Genomic DNA, 10350 nt, shown 5'->3' with positions numbered 1-10350 from the left:
ATGCATAAAAGCATGCAAACTTGGTCAGGCGGTTTGGCAGTTTTTCAGACCAAATGTCAGAATTGGGAAGAAATGTGATCTAAGTGACTTTGACTGTGGAATGATTGTTGGTGCCAGACAGGGTGGTTTTAATATCTCAGAAACTGCTGATCTCTCTCTGCTGGTCTCTAGATTTTGCAGAGAATGGTGCGCAAAACTAAAAACATCCAGTGAACAGCAGTTCTGGGGGCAAAAATGACTTGTTAATGAGAGATGTCAGTGGGGAAGGGCCAGACTGGTCAAAGCTGACAGGAAGGTGAAAAATAACCACACATTACAACATTACCGTGGTAAGTAGAAGAGCATCTCTGTCTTTTAAAATATATTTTAAAATAAAAAATTTAACAGATACAAGACCATAGGTTGCCACCTGTGTAAGGATTAACGAATAATTCAAAGAATGTGAGAGGACCACAGGCTCCGTCCAGAATGAAATCACACATGGATATTTCATTTAATATCCAAAATATCTGAACACCCAAGAATTAAATGCAATTATCATTAGTATAGCTGGAGTATAACAGCATAAAATATAAAGGCTATAATAAAAAGAGATTAATCTGGTGAGTGTGTGTGTGTGTGTGTGTGTGTGTGTGTGTGTGTGTGTGTGTGTAATGCTTTCTTTGTCATTCGGACACAAAAGCAGGCCTCCATCTTAATTAATTGAATGGCACATACAATTTCATAGCAGTTATCGTCTATTTCATCTGCACACCCTAACATTTTATAGACATGTTTAAGTAATTGGTTGGTTTTTAGGCGTTTTCTCCGTCAGGTTGTAGAAGTAGACAGTGAGTATTTTGGGATTTTTGGGAAGCAAGAAAGCTAATTGGATAGACTATTGTCAGACCCTTAGGCTATTTGCCAATAGACAAAAAGAACAAAGTGAATAAATGAAACCATGGATACCGTATGGCCCAAAGATCAATATAACGGTTTCACTGCGTGAAATCTTGCCCTGGGTACATTTTAGAAAACCCTTGTATTCTGTATACTATCCAGTACATAGGAATTCTGCCTGTCTTGGTTTAGCAACCACACACCATCCCAGTTTCAGAAATACTTTCTTTTAAATGCGCTCTCAATGGACAATGGAGTTGTTTATTGCAGGTTACATGTACAGTACAGTCAGTACTGGATTGTTATATAGGACACGTTTGCAGACACCGTTTCTAAATGGAAAAAATAAATTAAAATGAATACATTTAAAAAATAAAAATAAAGTCTTAAGGCCGGGAAAAGAAAACTCGTGGTTGAAAGTAACCTACTGCTTATAATAGTAACAGAATGTGCCACCTTGCAATAGTCCACTGACTTTTTCCTAACGGCAGTGGGCACTGTCTTCATTTTTGTGGATTCGCCCCGCCCCTCACTGTGAAATGTCCGAATTACGAAAACGACTATGCGGACTTTTCTTCTGGTGCCTACCCCTGCTGAGGCCGAGCAGGAAGCGGGCGCGTTTGCCATCAGCTAAGCTAACTTAGCTAATAGCCTGACGGGGCTGGTAGACGACGTTAGCGCCAGGTCTAAACTTGATGCCCACTCAACCGGCGGCGCTAGCTGGCTAATAATACAGCTACTGTCAGCATTGTTGCAAGAAAGCATTCTGCGGTGCAAAGAGGAAAATCTGACTTCAAGATGTCTGTGGCGGGCTTCAAGAAACAGTTTTATAAAGCGAGCCAGGTTAGCAAACCGCTCCTTTTTGTCAAACTTAAAGCTGGTTATAACTTCATATGGCTCACTGGCTATTTGCGCGTTTGTTTCCGTTAGCGGTTAGCCAGTTTTAACGAAAGTTAGGCTACCTGGACATATACTAGCTGTCTATAAGTACGCTATCAGCTAAATCAATATCTAACTTACTGGCTATACGTTGTGTTCAATGTGGAAGTATGGTAATACTGCTGTTTTCTCTTTACTGTGTGTCTGGCGAGCGAGTGACGACTTTACCTGAGCTCCTGTGGGTCAGTGGTCTTTTAAAGACAGCTAGCAATAACTTTAGCTTGCTATATAGAGGCTATCCACCCTGGCTACCTAAGTTAACGTAGTTCAAAACGACGTTAAAATTAGGTGCTAGATAAGCAAACTAACGAGTAAGCCGACAGTTATTTGCAATTGGTTAGACTAACTTAGTTAATATAGTTCGCAAAGTATAGCTAACTAAGTTGGCAAATAAGTTTTAGCATAAGATTTCTTGCATAAGACTATTAACTAACTGAGGATATTTTCATAAACCAAAACACGGGGGAAAGATAACAATAAAGACAAGCTTGCCAGCTGCGTCGATGGTATTTTCTTCCAATAACAACGCAAAGCTGTAACGCAAATCTTGCTTTCGTTATTACTTGGCTGACTAATTTGGTTAGGAAGCCAAGAAAAACTTACTTTAACCCTGTTCAGACAAGTGCTCAAATTCCCCCCACGTCTACCTTGCTTGAGGGGTGCAGAGTTTCGCTAATATTAGCCATAGGCTTGCGGAATGCCTAACCATAACCCGATAGTGAGTTACTTGACGATTTAGCCAGGTAGAAAATACTCCACTTTCCCCCCAAAATAACGCCTACCAGATAAGCTTAAGTACATTAACTTTAACTTCGTTTCTCATTTGCGACCTACAAACGTGGTATTATTTTCGGGGATGTAGCTAAGCTACTGCAGCATTACACAACTTTTCCCCCCACATGAACAAATAACGTAACTGTTATAAAGATCGTCAGCTGAACGTAATGCCGCAGTACAGTTTAGCTTTTTAGCTAGCATTGATTTGAAAATATATATTTTTATTTTAAGAAATATGGAGCACACCAATGCATCCCAATTAGGCTAGTGCATGACATGCTCCCAAGTTATTCTCCAGCACATTAATTTCTAGGAGCATTTGCTTCTAAAATGAGAGCACTAGAGCATGGCCTTTTATCAACATCACCTGTTAACTTCTCAGTACATTTGTCGTACAGGACTTCAGTACAGTACGATGCATATTCCAGATAGTGGAGTGGTGTGAATATATGTTTGTAATGGTGAGGTGGCCCATCTTTATTAATAAATGCAAATAACCAGCAAACTGGCCCAACTGACATGAGATGTAGCCGACACTTTTTGTTAAATATATTAAATATAAAAGCTGTACAGCGCCCTAAGTGTTTTCAAATGTGTAACATTACATACAGTCAATATACTTTCATATTTATGAAGTAAACAATTTCTTCTCTTTATTTTCACTAGTGACATGTTCAACCATGGTGCTGGTTTCAGGGTTTGTGAATTGCATGGTGAATCATTAGTTACCGTCAATGCCACGTGACATTTTTATCTTAATGTGGTGCACCTCCTTATGCAAACAGCCAGCATGCCGATGAATAATCCTGTTTACTGGTTTAGCAGTCTCACCAGTCTTTGATGCGTGATGGTATGCATTTTAGGCCTTTTCTTGGTTTATTATTGCCACTTCCAATGAATAATGATCCAATCTTGATAAGAGGCCTCTTCTGGATGTGGCGATTCAAGCCAATTCAAGCATTGGACAGTGCCATAGAACGGTTTAGGATGTGGGGCTTAGAGCGTAGGGTATAGGATATAGAGTGTTGGGATTAGGACAAATGCCATAGGGTGTGAGGTATAGGGCAGGGTCTAGGGTGTAGATTGTTCACTAGAAGGCGAATGGCTAGTGACTGCTGAGATGTAATTTTGAAGTGTCAGTGCAATTTCTGTAATGCCAGCTTATGTTGGTTATTGTGTGTATTTTGTTTTTGACTTTTTCGAGATTTTGGGTGCTCTCACTCGCTCTCTCCGTCCCCTCCCTTTCTCGTTTCCTCTCCCCCTCCCTCTCTCACTCTATCTGTCCGTCCCCCTCCCTCCCTCCCTCCCTCCCCCTCTCTCTCGCTCTCTCTCTCTGCTGATCTCATGCCAGCCGTTCTCTCTCTCTCTCCCCCCCCTGGACTTCCCGGTCGGGAGCGGATCCAGACTCCCGGCGGCGGGATTACAAAGCGTCGGACGCTGCGGAACAGCTCGGCCGAACGCCCTTTGTGTTCGCGGCTCAAAGCTTGACTGACGCGACAGAGGCTCCTTTGGGTCCGTTTGGGCTCATTTGGGGCTGTAATTCAGATCTGCGTAATTGCGCTCATCCTCCCAAAATGCCGGGGCATTACTGCAGTGAGAGCCCTAGCCGACAACAGCGGAGCGCTTGGCGGGATGTCGTGTTGCCAGCGGAGCAGCACAGGCGGTGATTGAGGGGCGCGGAGAGAGGTCCATGGACGGGCCCCACAGCTCTGTGTTATGTTGTGTTTTCGGGAAGGGGAAACGGCAGGCCTTGGTGCTCAGCGCCCGGGTCGCGATTTCGGAGAGGGGGGGGGCGCAGGAAGTCGGCTTTTTTTCCTAAATAAATTAATTTCCTGTCAGTTGTCTGCCTTTCCCCGTCTTCTTTCCTCTTCCCTTGTTCCATTGGCTTGATCTCACCGTCCTTCTGGTCCAGCCCCCCCCCCCCCTGCTCTTCCTACCCATCTACACGCTGCTCTTGTCTGAATGGAGTCACGATACTTCTTGGCTCCCCAGTCTGGAATGTATGGCCTACAGCTGGGGTCATTGGATTTGGCCCTCAAATCCAAATCCAGCCCTGGTTTTCCTTTCTCCTCGGTAATTAACAGACGGTTAGCGCCACTGATTGGCCAGACTGTCCTCACACATGGCCTTTGCTGCGTCCAATCCCATAACTATGAAACTGCATTCATTTGAACCAATCAGGGTTAGTGAATGCTGGTGGCCTTGTGCTGGAGGCTCTGTTCAAAGCCACATTCTACTCATACTGAATTTCAGGCTGATTAACATTGAAAAGTATAAAGTAAATGCGAAGTATACATTTTCGAATACAGCCTCAGATTTTTATTTGTCTGTCAAACTCCTGGACCAGGGTTGCCTGCCCCTGCATTAGAGCATTAGTCCTGACTGTTGGTGTGAAACATGTTTCATTATCATCTTTTTATTTTATTTTTTACTATGTGCTACTAATGCTGCGGACAAATTTGCTTCCTCTGCAAAACACCTCAGCACTGCATTGATCAAGTGTGAAATGTACTGTTTTTCCTTGTGGAACAACGTCAGCGAATTGGGTCCAGAAAACCTTCGATTCAGTAAACCCACCAAATGACATCATTTTATATTCTTCCCATTATTCCAAGTGTCAGACTTGATCAGATTAAGTGGACTGGTGCAGCTATGTCTGCATGACACTCAAGCGCCCAAGCAATTGCAAGTGTAATCTGATCTGGCCTGCATGCAGCTATGCATTCACTTTGTGCTGGTGCTGGAGAGATGATATGCCCGTATGGAAACAACCTTGGAAGTTCTGATAAAGATTGCGGAAGCGAGCGCATGCAAGAACAGCGAGTGCTCGGGTTGGCCTACTTCTTTTATCGAAGCAAGGTCATTTCTCCGCAGACAATGGCCCACAGTTCACCCGGATGGATAAATGGCCAGAACGTTGTGCCTAGATTATATTGTGATATGGCCTGCGTGATCTTAGATGTCCATTGGCTGCAGAGCTGGCATTGCTCACTGGCCTGTAATTGCAAATGGAGAAATGGGAAAGCGGATTTGCAGACTTTTTAAATTTATTTTTCCCCATTTGGGTTTTATTTTTGTAGTATCATTCCTATTGGATTTAATACTACTATTTTATGTACCTGCTTCATTGTACTGGTTTTTTTCAGATGTGTATTCCATGTCTCTAACTTCACAACGGTGTCAATGGGGCATATCAAGATACAGGTTCAGTTTAGCTCAATTATGTCCCGTTTATCTAAACCTCCTATTTGGAAGTGAAAATGAATGAAAAATGACAGAAAAACTGAAAGTGAAAATATTCCGTTGCGTGCCGTCTCAACTTGTAGAATTGACCTAACGTGCTTATCTATTCCTGGGAAACGTAGCCTTGTTTACAGTGGTTTCCTGTACGTGCGTTCCTCTAAGCTTAGCATTATGCTGTGTTTGGCTGTCAGTTTGCTAACATTTTGCATGTGTTGCTAAGATGGCAACATGTTATACAAACCACGGTTTGGGCAGTCTGGGCTCAGGCATCCAGAGAGCGTTCCTCTGCTGTTTTGCAGGAACACGGATCGTGTTGAGTACATGACTATTCTATTTCTGGCACAGAAATATCTTGCACAGTCAGGCTACTACTTTTCGCTGTAAAAATAGTCACTGCCATCATTTCCTTTTAATTTTGTTTTTGTGGCTGCATTTCCCATATTTGACACTTGCTTGGTTTTTATTGGCCTTTTCATCTGTGATTTGAATCCACTGTCGTGTCTCGTGTTGAAATGTCGCCCTGTTAAACGTAGCAGGTTTGCTTAGAACCTCCGTAGCTACCTGCTTTCCATGATAAGTGGAACATTTACAAAACAAAATACAAAAGTTAAAAGACATCTGAATTGAAGTTCATCAACTTAAAATTGCCTTCTGGTTGCAGTTAGGAGATGCTATCTCTCTCTCTCTCGCTTAGTAATCCTCTCACTGTCTGCAGTCAGATCATACAGGGTGAAATAGCGGTGTTATTTACATTTGTATGCATTTAAATTTGTATTTACATAAATGGCCGCTACATGGCCAGGCACAGATACAGACCGCATAGGTTACATGAATGGGTCTTCATAAATGGGTGTCTATCAATCAAACTCCTCCCCCTTATTCTATTGGTTGGACAGTGGGCCATATATCAATTTGACAAAGTTTCATTCCGTAATGGTATATCCCATTCCATTTGAAAACTGATAGATTTTTGAACAGGTAATCTCTGTGTTTGTTTTATGAGACTAAGATCAAGGAACTACGGGCCCAGTATGTACGTAAAAAAAATAAAAAAATAATGAATATTATTCTCTACTCATAATGATAAGGCTTAAAACAAACAACCCAAACAATAAATGTAGCTGCTGTTCAAGTGTAAAAACTCTGTGGCATTAGCTTTTGCCCTTTGAGAGCCGCAGGGTATCCATGTTTTATTTGTTATTCAGGGGGTATTTCACTGAAAGCGGTTGATTACTCTGCTGCCTCACCAGTTATTGCTGAACAGTGCTGATTTTAAGGCAAAAAAAACCCTCCAATCCCAGCCTGCCCTGGGGCTCACTACAGGCAACTGCAAATGTCGCTGCTTAAGATTGACCATTTCAAGATTGTCCAGTTATTATATATTTTATTATTAATATTATATAAAATTATTATTTCAAGAATATATTAAGTCTGGCAATCACACACAACAAAGATGGATCCGTACTTTAAAGAATGCAAATACTCATTCCGAAACACATTTTTAGAATTAAGTTAAAAACAATTATTTCAATCTGTTCTGATAGCCGATCGCATAATAATTCCAGCCTCTCCATGAAGTGGAGTAATATGCGTTTTGTAACCCGGGTTTTGTGATTGTGTGTGTGTCCTCAGCTGGTTGCCACAGTGCAGGTTGTTGTTTGGGATAATGTGTTCTGACTGTGGAGTGTCTGCTTGGGTCTGTGTTTCTGAGCAGTCCTAGAAACCGGCCGTAATGATCGCCTGTCAGACGGGGAATAAATAATTTGATTTTCCAGTCAAAACAACATCTGCTAAGATTGTTGGGATCTTCACTGTACTCTAGTGCATGCTAGTTTATTTGGCTTTGTAAGCTGGTGGCAACAAGTTTTCTGCTTGTTTGTTTACCTAGATATTTAATGCGAAAATGTGAGGATTTGCGTTTTAACAGCTTTTCATATTTTGGCTTGTCTTTCTGTGGGATTCTTGCTGCAGCCACCCTCTTTTCACATGACCCTAATTTCAAACATCTCCCAGATTATCTCCAATTTGGACTTTTCAAGTTGTTTGTGCCATTTGTCCTCTCGGTGAAGTTGGCAAACTTTTTAGCTTCTTTTTACGAGTGGACATCCAGTCCTGTTTTTCCACATTCCTTGTAGCGAATATGATTTGGACAGAGTTTCATGGAGTGCAATTTTTTGTAATTTTTGTTTTTGCTTGTAGCTTGTCTGTCCATTTCTCACACCTTCGCAGCCTCTGCCTGCTTTTTTGCCCGCTATTGTTTTGGAAATACGGATACCTTGTGTTCCCTTTGTGTTGTTTGTAAATGTTGTGCCTGTGCGGTTAGGGGTGTGTGCAGTGCTCTATTCTCCTCTGTTTGACCTGCGCTCACCTGGAGAGCCAATGACCTGGCCCGCCTCTCCTTACAGAGGTCAAATACTGCACTCAGGATTACCCCTGTAAGATTATAGATCAAAACAGTACGAACGGTTGATTTTGGTGAGCCTGTTGTTTGGTCTATGTCTCTGTGACTGTTTTTTCTTCGTTTCGGAACCCAGTAATCACTTCCTTGACTTTCATTGGCACACCTCTGTTCCTCATGTTGACCAAATGCAAATAACAGACTCCTAAGGCAATCGAAAGCCTAGAATCAAGTCTAGATACTGAAAAACGTTCTGATACTTGCGCTAAGGAAATGATTGGATACACCTGACTAAACAGAAACTACTGAGAAGCCAACTGTGGGGGGACTGTATAAAAAGGGACGTAATCCCTGCACCGATCACTCAATGTGGATGTGAATACCCTCAAATTAAAGTTGACAGTATGCACTTTAAACACTATATTCATGGTTTCATTTCAAATCAGATCTGCTGGAGTACGGAGCCGAAAGTACAGAGATAGAACCACTGTCCAAATACTTACGTACTGCACTGTATGTGATTAGAATGCTCTAAACTGAACATTCTAATGTTGATGTAAAAATCATTACTGGTGACTAAAAGCAGTGGAGCTCTGGACAACTCGACTCTAGAAACACTTCTGGAGTGCTGAATGTCTTCAAAGTGCAAGACAACGATGCAACACGCATGCTGTTTTCAATCAACATTCCAAGCCATACAGCGCATATGGCAACATCTGCTTCGACACACTTTCCGAGAGACGTTGGTCTAAAACTGCCACTGAAGCAAGCCTTGTGCAACAGTGGCGAGGATGAAGTCCCTTAGCGGACGCAAAACCTCAAGAAGGACCAGCCTGTTCTCCTGAGGCTGGCTCAGATGTTAGTTCACCGTTGACAACATTGCTTGTCTTATAAAATCTCGTTGCTTGCCTGACTTGGAACGGTCCAACGGGCTGTTTGTGTACTGCGGTCAGTTGTGTGGCCGTTATGAGATTTCCACACCCGTTTCCTGTGCCTTTCTTGTGAAAGCTGCCGGGCCCGATTCGTGCGCCGGCCCTGGGGCCCGTCTGCGTGTGAAATTGGGGTGGAATGCGGCAGTCCTCCGGTGGAATTTCAGGAGCGGAAGGCGTATGAGGATGGGGGCGGTGTGTTCAGGGAAGCCAAAACTGGGTCGGGGTCGTCCAACCTCCGAAAGAACGTCACGGCTTTTGTTAGCGTGTTCTAGCACAACGAGGGGGGGGGGGAGATAAAAAAAAAAAGAAAGGACCGCAGAAGGCGTCTGCGCGTTCTTCCTCGAGTGTTGCCGACCGGCCCTCCTGCGCTCCGTTTGAAGTGTTTACACTCGAGGATGTGTTTTCCTGGATTAGACTCCGGGTGTGTTCACACCTCCTCTGAGTGTGCAGTGCGTCTGGTCCCCTGGCAGAGGTGAACAAAACACCGTTTTAAGCCATTCTTAAAAAAAGAAAACACGCCACACACGCACCGTTGGATGTTTTGCTTTCCGTTCAAGCGCAGCGCTCTCTCTTTCTCTCTCTCTCTCTCTCTCTCTCTCTCTCTGTCTCTCTCTCTCTCTGCAGCCATCCCGCCATTTCTAAGAGCGCTCGAGAACGCGACGCCGTTGTACGTAATGTTCTTTTCCCGCGTCGTTGCGAGAGACGATCAAACAGCACGGCCGTCGTGTTTTTCCACGCTTGTGCCAGTAAGCTCTGGGTCGTTTCATGATATTGCTAAGCCGTAGGTAGAACAGCATATGAGTACTTGCTCTCATCACTGTTCATTCAGCTGCGTCCAGTCTACCGGGTTACCCTGCTGGGTGAATTAAGCCACTGCTATACTCTGCACTTTAAAAATAATATCTGTAGGGTTTTTATTGGGACGGCACAGTGTAGAGAGGAAGGATGGGAGAGGCGAGCGACAAAGGTCACATGGCCGGATTCGAACCGCCAACGCCGCGGCTCATAATGAGTACGTGTGGATGGTGCTCTACTTGCTATGAGACACGCCCGAAGTCTGCACTGTTTTTGTAACGGCGCAGAGGGCTTACGTTAGCTTTTTTAGGGGGGGGTATATGGCTTTTTAAAACACATCTTCCATCCTGCTACAGCTTAACGGTTTGGCCGTGATGTAGAGACGCA

At 43.4% G+C, this 10350-nt stretch overlaps 1 protein-coding gene across 1 annotated transcript in view; it reads left to right on the top strand.

Moving 5' to 3' along the window:
* Positions 1 to 1449: 1449 nt before the first annotated feature.
* Positions 1450 to 10350, top strand: part of sh3gl1b (SH3-domain GRB2-like 1b) — a 27598-nt gene continuing 18697 nt past the window's right edge. Inside the window, exon 1 of the mRNA XM_061240585.1 lies at positions 1450 to 1722. Coding sequence (XP_061096569.1) covers positions 1678 to 1722 — 45 coding nt within the window. The 5' untranslated portion in view covers positions 1450 to 1677. The remainder of the gene's footprint in view (positions 1723 to 10350) is intronic.

This window comes from Conger conger, chromosome 4 (genome assembly GCF_963514075.1).
Source record: "Conger conger chromosome 4, fConCon1.1, whole genome shotgun sequence".
NCBI lineage: Eukaryota > Metazoa > Chordata > Actinopteri > Anguilliformes > Congridae > Conger > Conger conger.
The sequence above is the reverse complement of the archived record's forward strand: the minus strand, read 5'-3'. Positions and strand labels throughout refer to the sequence as shown.